At 26.0% G+C, this 17,705-nt stretch overlaps 4 protein-coding genes across 4 annotated transcripts; 1 reads left to right on the plus strand and 3 right to left on the minus strand.

Moving 5' to 3' along the window:
- Positions 1-599: 599 nt before the first annotated feature.
- On the minus strand, positions 600-2,255 carry DICPUDRAFT_153661 (uncharacterized protein; the record flags this gene model as incomplete). The annotated part of the gene is made up of 1 exon (XM_003289268.1): positions 600-2,255. One exon carries the CDS (start codon positions 2,253-2,255, stop codon positions 600-602), a length of 1,656 nt encoding a protein of 551 aa, XP_003289316.1.
- A 300-nt stretch (positions 2,256-2,555) lies between these two features.
- On the minus strand, positions 2,556-6,141 carry DICPUDRAFT_35564 (uncharacterized protein; the record flags this gene model as incomplete). Its single annotated transcript, XM_003289269.1, has 3 exons — positions 2,556-5,826; positions 5,896-6,019; positions 6,099-6,141. 3 exons carry the CDS (start codon positions 6,139-6,141, stop codon positions 2,556-2,558), a joined length of 3,438 nt encoding a protein of 1,145 aa, XP_003289317.1.
- Positions 6,142-6,593: 452 nt separating this feature from the next.
- DHKA (uncharacterized protein) lies at positions 6,594-14,709 on the plus strand (the record flags this gene model as incomplete). Its single annotated transcript, XM_003289256.1, has 2 exons — positions 6,594-6,605; positions 9,247-14,709. 2 exons carry the CDS (start codon positions 6,594-6,596, stop codon positions 14,707-14,709), a joined length of 5,475 nt encoding a protein of 1,824 aa, XP_003289304.1.
- A 70-nt stretch (positions 14,710-14,779) lies between these two features.
- Positions 14,780-16,955, minus strand: DICPUDRAFT_153664 (uncharacterized protein; the record flags this gene model as incomplete). Its single annotated transcript, XM_003289270.1, has 3 exons — positions 14,780-14,917; positions 14,988-16,667; positions 16,740-16,955. 3 exons carry the CDS (start codon positions 16,953-16,955, stop codon positions 14,780-14,782), a joined length of 2,034 nt encoding a protein of 677 aa, XP_003289318.1.
- Positions 16,956-17,705: the final 750 nt, after the last annotated feature.

Below are 17,705 nucleotides of genomic sequence, written 5' to 3' on the forward strand. Positions count from 1 at the left end.
AGATATTTTATATTTTTTCAAAAAAAAAAAATAAAAAGTTTTGGCATGTGTGTGGGTGATGAATGAAAAACGATTGAGATATTTTTTATAATATATAATAAAAATTATATTATATGAGAGTTTGGGGATATTTGAATATATTTTTTTGTAGGTTTTTAAAAAAAGATGGATATTTTGGTTCTTTTTTTTTTCTTATTTGAAAAATATGATAATAAAAAAAAATTTTATTTTAAATAAATTAAAATTTATTTTAAATTAAGTTTATGCTCAATTAAGTCCTTCTTTTTTATGTCACTTTTTACACTTTTACATTGATATATGATTTTTTGTAACTGCTTTTTTTATGAATAAAAATTTGTGATTGAATTAGACAACGGGTTTATAAAATTGCAGTTAATTTTAAAAATGCACACAACATATTTGCACAATAAAATACATGTTTTTTTTTTTTTTTTCTTGAAAATTCGAAAATTTTATTTATTTTTTTTGATTATATTTTTTTTATTTTTTTTTTTGGATCTATGAACAATTTTATTTAAATTTGATAATTTATCGATACTATTATAAATCTGAACTATGCTGTGTTTTTTGTCACTAAATTAATTACTATCACTATCACTATCGCTATTACTATTGCTGTTATCTGTCTCATAATCACTACTTTCATAGCTTTCATTTTTCTTTCTTTTACCAAGGAAATGGGCGTGCACATTTTTAATTGCATTTTTCTTTTTAATTTCTTCACTTTTAATTAATTTATTTGTTTTTGATGGAATGATCTTTACATTATTGTTCTTTTTATGTACATTTTCAATGTGCTTGAATAAATTCTTTTTGGTTGTAAATTTAAGACCACAAATTTCTTCATTATTATTATTATTAACTGTATTATTATCCTTATTATTATCTGTGGTATTTTTATCTTTATTATTTATATCTTCTAATTCTGGTGTGGTTGAACCTGATGATCTTAAATTAATACTGCTACTACTATTGTTATTATTATTTACATTATTTGTTTCATAAGCTTTTGATGAGGATGAGGAGGATAAAATATTTGTTTTTGTAGTTTTTTCTTTTTTCGAACGTGTGCCAATTTTAATTGATTTAGGTTCTTGCTCTTGAACGATTTTTAATTTTTCACATTGACAAATAAAAAGTTCTTTCTTGTGAGCTGATTTAATATGAGATTCCAACCCTGATTTAGTTAAATAGTGCTTGAAGCAACCTTCTTCTTTACAAACGAAAACTTCTCTTTCTTCAATTGGTTTGTGAATATGTTTTTTGTGTGCGCAAAGTGATGATGATGAACAGAAGGTTTTAGAACATTCGGGGCATTTCCATCTGATGACGTGGTTGTTTTTTCGATGTTTTTGTAGTTCTAATAAGGTAACAAACATTTCATTGCATCCTGGATAGATGCAAATATGCTTTGGAGTTCCTTCGTGGCAACGTAAAATATGCTTTTTTCTATAGGTTGGGTATTCAAAACGCATATTGCATCCTTCATATGTACATTCATAAGGGTGTTGTTTTAAATGATCTTTATCAATATGTCTCTTTAGTTGATTGTGCTTTGAAAATGAAAGATTGCATTTCTCTGGATCGTGTGTGCACCTGAACGGTTTATCTTGACCATGCTTTGATTTGATGTGGGTTTGCAGTTTATGTTTTAGGATGAATTCACTTTGACAGCCAAGTACTGGACATTTAAGTTTCTCTACTTTGCCTTCGCTTTGTTGATGAACTTTCATATGATATGACAAATGATGGGACCTTGTGAATGATTTATCGCAACCTTCAAATTTACAAACATATGGTCTTTCACCTGTGTGAATCCTTAAATGGTACTCTAGTTTTGATTTTCTTGAAAATACTTTTAAACAATATGAACATATAAGGTCATTTACATTGATTGGTTTTTTAGGTTTGGTTTTAGTTTTCCTTTTTTCGAGAATTTCCTTCATAACTTTTTTTTCATAATCTGAATCTAATTTATCTTCTTCATCTTGATTGTTTTCACTATCCTCGCTATCTTCGCTATCTTCACTATCCTCGCTTTCTTCGCTTTCCGAATACTCTTTGTCATCGTTGGATTGTTTCTTTTCGATATTTCCTAAATTGTTTTCTTCATCGCTATCACTAATATCGGTATAACTATTACTGGTATTGTTATTATCATCAGATAGCTCTGATTCAAATTCGTTCCTTGTCCTTTTCTTTAAAACAACAACCCCATTATTTTCAAATTCCATTTATTTATTATTATTTAATATACAAAAAGAAATAAAATAATTCGTTGGTTTTAGAAAATATCTTTTAATAAAAATTTTTTTAAAATTTTTTTAAAAAATTTTTAAAAACGAAAACCGTTTTTTTTTAAAAAAAAATAAAATAAATGAATTAATAAATTAATAAATAAATAAATAAAAATAAATGATACATTTGTTATTTTAAATAAATAAATAATAAAGTTATGGTTATAAAATCTTTATTTTTTTTGTTTTTTTTTTTTTTTTTTTTTTTTGTTTTTTCCTAAATTTAATGAAAAAAAATTAAATTATTTTTGATCTTTTTTTTAATAATTCATTAAATAAAGTTTCGTGGGCAGATTCTTGTTTCATTAATTTATTCTTACCACCCAAAGTTTGTGTATTGAGTTGTGGTTTTTGTTTTTGTATATTTAGGTTAATATTTGTTTTTGATCTAGTGATTTTTGGTTGTTGTTGTTGATGTGGTTGTTGTTTTGAAATTTGATCAATTTTTTCTTCAAGGCTGATGGTCCATTCAGTTTGTTTCTTTTGATCGGATCTCCACTTTGGTAATGATGCACGAATTGCTCTTAGTTCTTCTAAATTAATTGAACGTAATAAATAGTATTGGAAATCGTTTTGATGTTTAGACAAAATTGCTTTGGGGTCCATACCGATAAGAGATAGCTCTGGGTTATCTTTGACCTTTTCTCTAATGTCTAATGGTTGTTTGTCAATATTTGAATAAATTGGTATTAGTTTCTGAAGTGCTTTTTGATTTAAAGGTTCATTAAGACGACGTTTCTCATCTTGAATTAATTGAATTTCTCTTTTATATTCTTCAGTGTTTGATAGCTCTTGGAATACCTTTTCAAATCTAACATTGGCATCTTCACGTTCTTTCTCAGTTGATTTGCTATCTAAAATTGTTTTTTGTATTTCCTCCAATTCTGACTTCATATTGTGATGAGTACGTTTACGTAGTGATTGATCTGCACCGCCAGCACTTCCTCCCATTGGTGAATGGTTTAGTTGGAATGTTTTCATTTCATCAAGTTTTCTCATAAATTCTTCTAGACGGTCCAATTTCTCTAATTTTGATACAAGTAATGATATTTGATTGTTTTGTTGTTGCATTAAATCCTTATCAGATGAGTTTGTTGATGAGCCCTTTAAAGCCATTAAATTTGAAGAAGAGTTGTTTTGTGATGAGTATGAGTTTAATGAGTTTGAGGATGATGTTAATGAAGATGATGTTGGTGTGTTATTATCGCTATCACATATGCCTTGTCTATGACGTTCAATTTGTGATTGAATCTTTGAGTTTCGTAATTCTTCCAATTGTAATTCCATCTCTTTATTCTTTAATGTAGCAGTTTGAATTTTTTCAGATAGATCTTTAATTTTTTTACCTAATGGGGTGTCAAATAATTTGTTATCTGCAATGGATGCAACAGCGGCGCTATCTGGTTTTTGTGATATGTTGACCAATATATTTACCATTTCATTTAGTTTCTCTTCAATTTGTTTTGGTGTGTTAAGATTAGTCGATGATGTTGAAGAAATACCTGTTTTGCTTAATGTTGGTGCATTCTTTTGTTGTTTCAATGTATTGAATTCTTTTTCTAATTGTTCCTTTTCTTTCTTCAATTTATCTTTTGATTTTTCTAGTGATTCATTTGTATTGGTTAGTGATTTAATATGGTTTTCTAGTCTTTTAATTTCAGATTCTAATCTTTCAACAAATTTTTCATCCTTTTCTGCCAATTTTAATTTATCTTGAATTAATGATTTCGATTTCTTTTCTAAATCTATTTCATTCTCTAAAGACTTTACTTTGGATTGTAATAGCTCAATGGTTTGTTGCTGTTGCTTGTTTACATTTGGATTCACATTGCTTGAATGGCCCGATTTTAATTGTTTAACTTCAAATTCTAACCTTGTTATTTCACGTTCGAATAATTGTTTCTTTTCACGCATAACATCAGCCAGTTCCTTTTGAGTATCTAGTTCCATATATAAAAGTTTCTCTTTGTTCTGAACTTGTTCTAATTCTTTTAATAATTTTTTAGATTCTTCTCTTTCGAATTCCTTTTTCTCCATTTCTTTTTTTCTTAATACTTGTTCATATTCCAGTTCTTTCTCAAGCTTTTCGGATTCTTTTTCAAAGAGTTTATATTTTTCATTTAGGATTTCTTTTTCTTGAATTAATGAGATGTTTTCAGCTTCTAGAATTTTAAACTTTAATAATAAATCATTATATTCTTTGTCTTTGGTTGGGTTAGTTGTTGATGTTTTGGTGGTGGTGGTGTTTAAATTATTTGTCTTGTTAGTTAGGTTATTATTTGTGGATGATTGCTTTGTTGATTGGAGCTCTTTTTCTAATTTAAAATAATCACGTTCTATAGTTTTGTATTTTTCGATCATTGATTCTTTTAGCTTTCTTTCATTTTCTAACTCAATAATAAAGTAATTAAGTTTTTGGTCAAATTCACCAGAGGTATTGTTGCTGTGAATGGATGCATGAATCAAATTCATTGATTGTGCAATTGTTGGTGGTGGTGGATTATTAAAGGTTGATGTATGTGGTGTGTATTGTTGAATTTTTTCAGTTGATTTATTAATACCCAGGCTTGATAATAAATTTCTACCTCTACTTGGTTGTTTGGTAATTGGTGAAGGGTTGTTTATGCTTGACGAGGAAGGTGATGTTGATTGCTTTGTTTGTGATTGAATTAGTTTTTCCATATCATCAATATCTTCTTGCATCTTTTTTAGTTTAGCTTTCTCTTGGACAACTGGTTTTCCTTGTTTCTCTAATTGTTTAATTGTTTCACTTAGTTTGTTTAAAAGCTCTTTTTGTTGAACAATTTGTTTCTTTACTATACTTTCTTTATCTTTGAGAGTTTCTTCAATAATTAAATCTTCTTCTTTTGAAATATCAATATCTGATATTGTGGGTGGTGGAGGTATTGTGATGCTACTTGATGTATTGTGACCATGATCAAAGCCATTGGACAATGATTGTACTTGGTATTTTGAATGAATGGACTCACCACCTCTAACTTCGAGAATATCACATCCACTATTATTACTTCCTTGGCTGATATGAACTGGATAGCCAAATCCAACCTCTAAAGATTTTTCAGGGTCAGGTGATGTTGAACGTGATGACGATGTAGATGTACTACTAGAGCTACTGCTATTACTTTTGGTAGTTGAATAGTAGCTGGATGACGAAGGTGTTGTACTATTACTGTTGGTTATATTACAAGTTTCATTTGAACCATCAACTCCTGTTTGTTGGAGAAATTCTTTTGGTATTGATACTCTTGATTTTGCTCTAATTAATCTATGAACAAAATTCAATTGAATTTGAATCGAACCAGTTACAATCTTTGGTTTTTGACCCTCTTTTTGCGATGGTCTATCTGTTAAATAATACCATTGCGGTCCTTGTGGTAAATTTAATGCTTTAAGGGGAATCTGAATTTGACCAATAAATTTTGATCCACTTGGTTTTTGTTCTTTTACAATCAATAAAATTTCATCATCTTGAAATGTCATTAAATCTCTAATTAAAATTAAATGGTGTCAATGGTTTTTTTATATTTTTTTTTATTTCGATTTAAATGATACTTACAATACAAATTTTTCAAAAATTTTTGGATCTGGACCTTTAAAAGTGTGAGTTTTAAATAGTTTATTTGGGGGTAGATCTATAATAATAAAAATATCACCAGATTTTATTCCTTTAGTTTCCAACACTATTTTAGAAAATAAAAAATTTTATTTAAGTAATCTATTTTAAAACTATTTAACTAAATAAAATATAAAGAATCTTACATGTAACTTCGATATCTCCTTTTTTATTTTTTAAAGAGGCCATTTTAAATTAAATTTATTATATATTGAAATTAATATAAAAAAAAATAAAGAAAAAAAAAATTAAAATATTTAAAAGAAAAAAAAAATAAAAAAAAAAAAGAATAAATTAATTTTAAAGTAAAAACAATAAACTATTAAATGAATAATTATTTAATGATATAAAGTTATTTTGGGTGTTTATTTTAAAAAACAAATAGTTAACTGATAAAATTAGTTTAAATAAATAAATAAAATAAAATTACAGTATTATAAATATAGATTATATTATTTATAATTTAAGAAATATGTTTAAATATAGTTTTAGAGATTATTATTATTATTATTTTTGACCCTTTTCTATTTTTTTTTTCTTAAAAAAAAAAAAAAAAAAAAACCAAATATATTTGATTTATAAAATATTATTATTTTATTTTTATGTATTATTTTATTTTATATTTTAATTATATTAATATAATGATTGGTTCTGTATGTATTATTTAGAAGGAAGTGGGTTAGGTAATTTTTAATTATTTATTTTGTAATAGGATAAAATCATCGAAATTAGGAAAAAGTAATAAAAATGGATATTATATATAATTCTTTTTTTTTTTTTTTTTTTTTTTTCCACTCTGCTTTTTTATGATTATCATCATCATTACTATTAAAGGAAATATTGATATTATTATTATTATTTTTAAATGTGTAATAATAAAATAACTATATAATAAAACAACAATAATGTGTATAAATAAAACAATATTATAAAAGAAAAAACAACAATAATCGTATGTTATAAATTATACATTGGGAGAGATTTAAAATTTAATTATATAAATGAAAAATATAATTAAATAAAATATATAGCATAACAAATATTCATATAATGTGTTTTTAATTTAATACTTACCTCTACTACTTTTATAAAAATTACTATAACAATTACAATTTTACTTTATGATTAGTAATACTATTAAAATGTGTACACAATACGAACTAATATTTATTTTTTGTTTATCATTAAATGATTAATTATATGTGATATTATTACAATTTTTACATTTTTTTAAAAAAAATAAAAAAAAAACAAAATAATAATGTAAATCGAATTGTTGTTGTTTATTTTTATTTGAGAGTGAGTTTATAAAACAAATCTATTTATATATGAGTACTGGTACTAGTACCAAAATAAATATCAAAAAAAATAGATTGTCGGGGAGGGTGGTGTGTGCATTATTAAAAAAAAAAAAAATACTATAATATATACAGTTGGCTATTTGAAATAATGAAATTAAAAAAAAAATTAAAATAAAAAATGAAAAAAAATAAAAAAAAAAAAATTTTTTAGTGATAAACCCCATTTTTAATAATTTTAATATCTTTTCAAATTTTTTTAACTTTAAAAAGAAAATTAATGAATCTATATGGAAATATATTTATTATTATTTTATAATAAAGTAGTATCTTTATATTATAAAATTTCTTTTATGGTATTGGTATTATTAAATCTATTTGTTTGTAATATATTGATTAAAAGTGCATTCTATAGATTTTTAAAAAGAATAGAATTGATTAATAAATATATAATTTAATATTAGATTCCCAAAAACTAAAACTAAAACTATAACTATAACTTAAGATAAAACTATAAAATTAAAAGAGTTATAATAAAAAAAATATAATTTTTTTTAAAATTTTTCAATTTGTTTTTTTTTATATGACTATTAGTTTGATCATTTTATTATTATTTTTACTTTGATTGTTTTAATTTTGCTCCTTCCTTTTATTTTAATTTCAAACCGAATTGGTATTAGTTAAATTGGTTATCATGTGGATTTTTTTTTTTTTCAATTAAAAATTTAAATTAAATTTTTAAAAATTTTTTATTTTTCTTTTTTTTTTAATTTTTTTATTATTTGAATATCACATTAACAATATAATAAACGCCCTATTATGATATAATATTTAAAGAACAAGTGAAAACAGTATTTGCACATCGTTGGCAATTATTTGTTTTTTAAAAAATATGGCTGCTTCAAATAAAAAAGAACTTAGGTATTATAGTAGTTGCTAAGTTTAATAATTTTTATAGAATTTCTACTTTTATTAAATGTAATTATTTATTTGTTTATTTATATTATGAAAACTACATTTTACCACACACAAAAAAAAAAAAACAATTAAAAATAAAAATATAAAACAATTACTGTATCACTATCATAAATCTTTATGTACCCTTATTGATTAATACCCCACCCACACCCACACATACACACACCTACCCCCACTTTAAATATATCTATATGAGAACACACATCGTATCCACCCACACATTAGGGATAATTAAAAAACTAAAATAATAAAAAACAATAACATAATCAACACACATACACACAGACACACAACAATAACATTTAATTTCTATTTCTATTTTTATTTTTTTTTTCAATTTTTTTTTTCTTCAGAGTGAACAGTAATACAAAAATAGAAATAAAAAAATCCATCACATTAATTATATTTTCTATCCTTTATGGTAAATTTTTTACATATAAAAATAAAATTAACATAATAAAAATTTTTTTTTTTTTTGTTAATTTATGTGCATATTGTGTGTGTGTGTGTGTTTATCTATATTTGTGTTATTTATATAATTATATGGTAAATTAATTTTATATTATATGATTTAATTTTAAAAAAAAACAAAAATAATTTCTTTCTCTCAATCTTTTTTTTTTTTTTTTTTTTTTTTCTCCTTTCTCGCTCTATCAAATATCTTATAAATAATTTTTATATATAAATATATTTGTTTATTTATTTTATATATATATGTACATAGCTTAATAGTATTAATTAAAGAGTTTTTTTTTATTTTTTTCATTTTTTTTTATTTATTATTTTTATTTATTTTTTAAATTATTATTTCAATAATAATAAAAAACATAAAATAAAATAACTTATATATTTTTTTATTGTTACATTTATAAAATAGAAATAATTATATTGTAAAATAAAGTAGATATATTCCGTGAATGGAGTTAAAAACATTTAGGGTAGGATATTGTTAATTTTTTTAAAAAAAAAAAAAAAAAAAGGAAAATAAAATTTAATTAAATTAATTTTATGTTTTTAGGATTTTAATGAAGGTGTAATAGGGGATACATCGCCTATTGTTTCAACAGGCGGAATAAAAAATCAACAGCAACCACAACACCATTATAATTTTCAACATTCGCCATCTTCTTCGTTTCCTTCAAATTTTCATTCACAAGCGTTACATAATATTTCCTCACCAAGCTTCGAAAATACAGAGACGAATACTAATACAAATAATAACACCCATAACATGAATAATAATTATCATAGTAATAGCAGTGGTAGTTTGGGTAGTTTAACCAATAGTGATAAATTATCAAGATCATTAGAGGATTCAGTATTGCCACTTTCAAATAGTAACAATAGTAATAATACAAGTAACTTTAATTATAACATTAGTAGTAATAACATAAATAATTATAATTTGCCACCAGTTACAACAAACAACAATAACAGTAACAATAGTAGTATGAATAGTATGAATAATATCACACATAATCCAATTTTAGATTCACCAACCAAAACCAAAAGACATAGTACTTATGAAACTAATGTTGGTAATAATCATCAAAGGAGAAAATCAATACAGTCTTTATTGGCCAATTCAGCTATTCACTCATTTTCTAAATTAAAAAATAAACCATTATCATCATCAACTCCAACAACAAATGTCTATAACACAAACTCTAGTGGAAATAATAGTGGTAATAATAGTGGAAATAATAGCGGAGCTAATAGCGGTGTTTTAAATAGTGCAAATAGTGGCATGGGTATAATTGGTATAGATAAAAGTATTGATTTGAACAATACTATTAATACAATAGTTGAAGAAGGTAGCCCAAATTTAAGTAGCGAAAACATTTCACCAAGAAATAGTAATAATAATGGTATTAATAATAATGGTGGTATTAGCCCAAGAAATAAAAGTAATCCACCTAGCCCAAATAATTTTCATATAAACATTCCAAAGTTACCAATCAATAATGGTGGAATTAGTCCAAGAAATTGTAATACAGTATCACCAAGAAATAATAATTGTGGAAATAGTAATAGTAACAGTAAAAACAATACACCAAGAGGCAATAGTGGCTCACCAAAATCATCACCTGGATTAAAAAGTAATGATCATAATAGAAATTCAAGTCCGAGATCATTAGCAAATAGCAAAAGTAATAATAGTGTACCAAATATAAATAATAAAGAAAACATATCACCAAGAAATAATAACCAGAACAATAGCAACACTAATAATGGTAATAATTCACCAGTTAGTAATAGAGCCAAAAATGGTCATTGTATTCAAATTTTATCAGAAGAAATTTTAGGCAATAAACAAAATTATTTGAATAGAAAAAGAAAGAATCAAACATTGCAATCGAATGAAACAGCAGGTGGTAATTCAGTTGAATTCGAGGGGGCAGGTAGTGGACTGCATAGTAATAGTAAACATAATAAAAATAAAGATTTACTGGATAACTCAAATATGATGGAGGGTGAGAATAATAATGGCGCTGGTGGTGGTATTATTGGTAGCGGAGGCTCTAATTTAAATAATCAAAAAAGTTTAAAAAAGAATTACTTTAAACCATTTTCAAAGAATTGTTCATTAATGGGTATGGGTAGAAGAGCTTGGGCAATTATTATCGGTTTATTTATTGTTGGTACATCGATTTCCGTATTGGCTATATTGGTTTTAAGATATTCAGAAGAGAACACCATTGCAGACGATTTTGCTAGAGTTGCAAGAGATAGATTTACAATGTTAAGAATCGAGTTTACTAATCGTCTTTATGTCACTCAAACATTATCCCTATTGTTATCAGTATTTCCATCGACGTCAGAGGATCAATTTGTGCCGTTTTCTAAACTATGGGAGCATAATGCTGAAGGTTTAGAGGGTATAATGTGGGCCCCAAGAGTATCAAACTATGATAGATCAACATGGGAAATTGAACACTCTGTAAAGATAAGGGAGGTTACAGGATCAGATAATAATACCATCAAAGATATACCGGCCGCTAGTGCAGCAGATTACTATCCGATTTTATTTTCAGAACCACAGGCAACAAACGATCATTATAAAGGTTATAACATTATTTCAGATGCATGGAGAAGGGCGGCTTTGAACAAAACTAGGGATACTGGAGAAAAAGTTTCGGTACCCAGCCCATTTATTAATAAGAATGCAAATGCCCCAAAGAACCCTGGAACAAATAATGAATTGCTTTATATATATCAAGCAGTATATACCTATGGTAAAATATTATCAACAGTAGAGGATCGGAGAAACGAAATTATTGGTTTTGCAAGTTGTAGATTTTTCATTAGTAGAATGGTTTCGGCAAGTTTGAAACGTTTAACTGAAGAGGATTCATTAGATTTATATGTTTTCGATTTACAAAATACAGCTCAAGAAACAAGTTTAATTTATCATAAAGCGGCTGATTCTAAAGATTTCGATGGCTCCTCAAATACCACAATTCGTAATCCACAAGAATTAGAAGAGTCCTCAAATATGATTTATTACAATACAATGAATGTTGGGGGTAGAAATTGGATGGTAGCATTCAAACCATCAGAAAAGTTTATTGGTAAACATTTTACATTCTATCCATATGCCATTGGTGGCGTTTGTTTATTGTTATCGGGTTTGGTTTCATTTTGGTTTGCAGTAAATACAAAACACAATATTAAATTGTCAGCGACCAACGAAGATCTTCACAAAGAAATTTATAATAGAAAATTAGCGGAAAGAGCTTTAGCAGAAAGTCAAGAGAGATTAGAGCTTGCCATGGAGGGTTCAGAAGATGCAGTATGGGATTGGAAAGTCAATACTGGTGAGCTTCATATTTCATCAAGATGGTTCCAAATATTAAAGGCTCAAGATGCTTCGTATCAATCCAAAACACTATATGAAGAGCTTAAAAGTAGTAGCACAAACAACCTAAACTTCAATAAGAATAGTGGAGGAAGTGGTAATAACACGTTTACTTTATTTAAAAGCAATGGTAAAGATCAAAAAAGTCCATCAGCCACGACTAATGGAGTATGTAGTGGCGGAGAAGGACAAACATACAATGACGAATTATTTTCACCAATTATTTTAGATGAAATGATACCTTCACCAAATACTCACCAATTAGCAATTTGGAATATGAAATATTTAGCAGAGTTAATTCATCCAGATGATAAAACAAAATTTATTAGCGAAATAAAGAAAACTATTACTGGAGAGTCAAGCATTATGGAAATTGAATGTAGAATGCGAAAGAAGTATGGCGGCTATCTTTATATTATAATGAGAGGTAAAGTAGTATCAAACGAAACCTCATTTAAAGATAGTTCACTTCGTATGGCTGGTACCCTTCGTGATATGACTTCAAGAAAAGATATGCAAAGACTTATTTTTGAAAAGGAAGCTGCAGAAGAAGCCAATAAAGCCAAATCTGCATTTGTAGCCACTGTTTCCCATGAAGTTAGGACTCCATTATCTGGTGTTATTGGTGTTAGCGATCTTTTACTCGAAACCAATCTTAGTGAAGAGCAACGTGACTATGTGCAAACCATTCAAAAGAGTTCTCAGGCCCTTTTAACCATTATCAACGATATTTTAGACTATAGCAAGTTGGAAAGCAGACAGTTGAAAATGGAAACTCTACCATTCTCTATTATCGAAACTTGTCAAGCTGTAATCCATATGCTTTCAGTGGCTGCAAATGATGAAGTAGATATACTTTTAAGAGTACCTCCAAATGTGCCTAAAATTGTGTTTGGGGATGCAATGAGAATAAGACAAGTATTATTAAATCTTTTATCAAATGCAATTAAATTTACAAGCCGTGGTCATATTTTAACAGATATCAGTGTCGACGAATCAGTACCAACAAGCAATAGCGAAGAGGATATCATTCATCTATGCATTACAATTGAAGATACAGGTATTGGTATTCCACAATCATTATTTGATTCAATTTTTGAACCATTCTCTCAAGCTGATAATTCAACCACTAGAAAATATGGAGGTACAGGTTTAGGTTTATCAATCACAAAAAGATTAATTGAAGAGGTCATGGGGGGTACAATTCAGGTAAGCAGTATAGTTAATCAAGGATCTACATTTAAATGTATTATTCCATTCCTTTTGCCAAATACATCACCATCAGACTTAAATTTAATATCACCATCATCATTACCAAGACAATTTATAACAAGTTCACCAAAATCAACCTATTCATTTAATGAAAAGAAGAACAGTTTGCCAAGCACACCTATTCCAACATGCAGTGAAATTTTGGTTAATAAAATTTGTTTATTACTTTGCAGAGATAGTGTAACAGAAAATGTATTAAAAGAACAATTGGAGTGGATAGGAATAAAGGTTAAGCAGGTTAATAGATCAATAATTGATAATATAAAATTAAATAATAATAACAACAATTCAAATAATAATAATAGCAAAGAGAAAGATAAAGAAAATCCATTAAATTTTGAAAATGAACATTTAGACCTTGTATTGTTAGATTTAGAAATACTAACAGAACAATTGAAAATAATACCAAATGTACCAATGATTTTAATTACACCAACTAAATTTAATATATCAAGGCATAATGGCGTTTTAAATAAATGGAGAGAAAATTCACCAGATCAACGTATCGAATTAATTAGAAGACCAGCAATGACAGATAAACTATTACCCGTATTAAATAAATGTATTAAAGCTCAAATTCACTTTACATCTGGTTCATCTCATTTACAATCACAACAAGCATATCAACAATCTCAACCTTCACATCTATATAGCAGCGGTCATTTAACACAAACTCCCTTATCATCTGGTTTGGTTTTATTGGTGCACACTGGTAAAACTCCTCCACTTTATGGTAATAATGGCAACCCTGTAATACCACCTTTAGAACTAGCTGTCGACTATCAAACCTATCAAGCTCAACAACAACTTCGTTCTAACCCAATACCGCCATTACATCATAACAGTAATCAAAACTTTACACCTATGCTGCTTAATGAATCTACACCCTCAAATAATTTAAATTTAACTCCAACTTTACTCACATCAAGTCCATTAGATTTACAAGCTAGAGACACACCAATTTATAAAAAGAAAGCACTCATTGTAGAAGATAATGAATTAAATAGAAAGGTTTTGGCTCAGTTATTCAAAAAAATAGATTGGAATACTACATTCTCAGAGAATGGTAAAGAAGCACTCAAAGAAATTACAGGAGAAAGATGTTTTGATATTGTATTTATGGATTGTCAAATGCCAGTTTTAGATGGATTCCAAACTACAAGAATTATTAGATCAAAAGAAAGAGAAAACAACTGGAAGAGAATGAATATTGTTGCCTTGTCTGCTGGTTCATCATCATCATTTGTTCAAGATTGTTTAGATAGTGGAATGGATGACTTTATGGGTAAACCAATCACACTATTAAGTCTAAAAGAGGCTTTAAATAAGTGGGGAGGCTATAATAATTAATTTTAATAAACAAAATAAAAAAAAAAAAAAAAAATTTATTTATAAATCTTTTTTAAATAATACATCTATTTTAATAACCATTTATTTTTAAATTTAAAATATTATTATCAAAATCTTTTAAAATATAAGAATTTGTTAACAATTCTCTTTTGAATATTGCCATTACCAATAATAAATTTGTTTTATCTATAATTAATGTATATTGTTTCTAAAATTAAAAATTAATAGTTAATATAAATAATTATTATTAAGAATAACTATAAATTAAATATACAAACATTTAAAGCCAATATTTTATTTTCTATACATATTATTGTAAAAGATTCTTGATAACTTGGAATTTTAATTTGATTATTTAAAAACATTTCTTGACTCTCTTGGTTACAAAATTCTTTAATTAACTCTTTTGAAATTTCTATATTGGGTGATTTAGTTATAACGCTATAATCTGAAAGTGATGCGATAACAACAGATTCAAAATCTGAAAAAGAGGTTAAATATTCATCCCATTGATTTTGAATTGTATTATCATTATTATTATTTATTTTATTTTTATTATTATAGGATGATTTTAAAAAGAACATTAATCTTAATGATTTATCGTTATGTTTTCTTTCCAATGTTAAATAAGAATCAATTTTTAAAACTATATCTAGTGGTATATTATATATATCTTGAAATGACGAATCTGACTCCATTGATGTTAAAATATTATCTGAAATATATTTGATACAATATTCTTGAAGTGAATTGATTGGTTGAACTTGATCTTTTTTTAAAGTTGCCAATGTATGAAATAGGCCACACGAAACCTTATCGACTACTTTATTTTTAAATGTAGATTGAATAAACTGGGGATTATATTGTGATCTAGAGTAATCGCTATGGAATATTTCATTTAGATGGTATTGAAATTCTAATATTTCTTCTTTTGATAATATAACACCATCATCATCTAAATCTTGATCTTCTTTTGGTATTAATTTTTGTTCTTTTTCGTGCTGTTCTTTTTCTTTTACATTAATTAAAGTTGAAACTGGTTTTGGTATAACAATATTCTCTGTAATAACTGTTTCCTCTTCTTCTACATTAACTTTAAACTGGATTGTGTTTAAACCACCTTCCCCATTTCCTAAAGCTAGATTCATTCTAAATGCACTATTAACTATTAATACACCACCGACCATAATAAGTTGACCTTTAGTTGTTATGAATGCACTGTGGTATGCACCTGCTTCAATTGTTTTAATTTGTACAAGTGGGAATGGTATGATAGTTGGTTCAAATACATAATCTACACCTTCCATTCCAAGCTGGCCATTTAAATTTTCACCCCATGCATATGTTTGTTGGGTATAGTAATCCAATGCTAATGAATGTTTATAGCCAGCTTTAATTTCGATAATATTACATAATTCCTTTACTTGTTTTGGCTGGTCAAAGTCATATTTAATAGTGCCATCATCAACCAAATTTGAAAGATCCTCTTCACTATCCTGTGGAACAGTACCTTCACCACCATCATCAATTTCTCCAAAACTTGCATATTGACCAGTTTGAATACCTTTGCCAGATGAATAAACCAAACCTTTACTGTCTAAAAACAAACAATGTTTTACACCACATGCAACCTGAATTACTTGAATTTTATTTTCTATAAAATATTGTACAACTTTAAATTTTGAAGCCTCTGCTTGAAATATATTTACAAATGCTATGCCGTCACTTGACACCGCCATAGTATTATTTAAGGAACATGATACTTGTTTGATTGAATAATTGAATGGTATAACTCTTGGAATTAAAAATGTACCATCATTTGAACCCCATTGTATAACTTGTCCTTTATCATTAATTGCATAGTTTCTATCCCAGCATGAAACCTGCTTAATATTTTCATTTTCTAATGATTTATCTAAAATGGGATATTTTCTAAACTCTGTAACATTATCTCCAATCTTTTAATAATAATAATATTATTAGATTATATTTATTTTAATTTAAATTTTATGAAAACTTGATAAACTTACATCACCAAATACCCAAACTTTATTACTATTATCTACTGCTAGTGAATGTCTTCTTCCAGCCGAGAAATCTATAAAATCTATATCATTTTTACAGTCATTTTCATCATAGGTGTCTCCATCGGATCCATCATTAGAACGGTTGAAATACAGTTGCTTAGGCTCTTTAACATCACTGAAACTACCAAAACCAATTCTGCCACTTCCCCATGAAAACATAATTGTATTTTATTTTATGTAACTATAAGTGAAATATTCGATTTCTGAATTCGCTTTTATTACTATTGTTATTTTTTTAATATTTATTGTTTTAAATATTATGAATAAAAACAAAAATAATAAAAATTATTTTTTTTTTTTAATTTTTTTAATTTTTTTAATTTTTTTTTTGGGTTTAATATAATAATTAATAAACTGTTTTAAACCAAAGGAGATTTTATAATCAAACTTAATATGGTCATTTTTAATATATTAAATAAATCAATATTCAAAAATATTTATTTTTTGTTGAATAAATCAATTTATCCATTAATTTTAATTTTTAATTTATTTTTCCACACTTTTTTTATATTTTAATTAAAAAACTTTAACAAATAATAATTTAAATAATTAAAACATGTAAGTATAAAATCATATATTTTGCAAAAAGCTATTTTTCGTTTATAATAAAAATCAACATATTTTTTTTCTTTTCACACAAAAATAATAAAATTCCATATTTTTTCTAAAATTTCAAAAAAAAATTATTTCAAAAATTCATTTGTTAATTTTAAAATAATTTTTTAAAAAAAAAAATCGATTTATCACTGTTTTGTAAAACCCAAAAGCCAAAAAAATCCACCTTCCAAAAACTCATTTTTGGAAAAGATAAAAGTTTATAGATTTTATATTTTTAAAATAATATTATTAAAAAAATAACAAAACGAAAAATAAAAATAAAAAATAAGTAAGAAAACACCTATAAAAATC

Source organism: Dictyostelium purpureum (genome assembly GCF_000190715.1).
Source record: "Dictyostelium purpureum unplaced genomic scaffold DICPUscaffold_169, whole genome shotgun sequence".
In the NCBI taxonomy this organism is placed as follows: Eukaryota; Evosea; class Eumycetozoa; order Dictyosteliales; family Dictyosteliaceae; genus Dictyostelium; species Dictyostelium purpureum.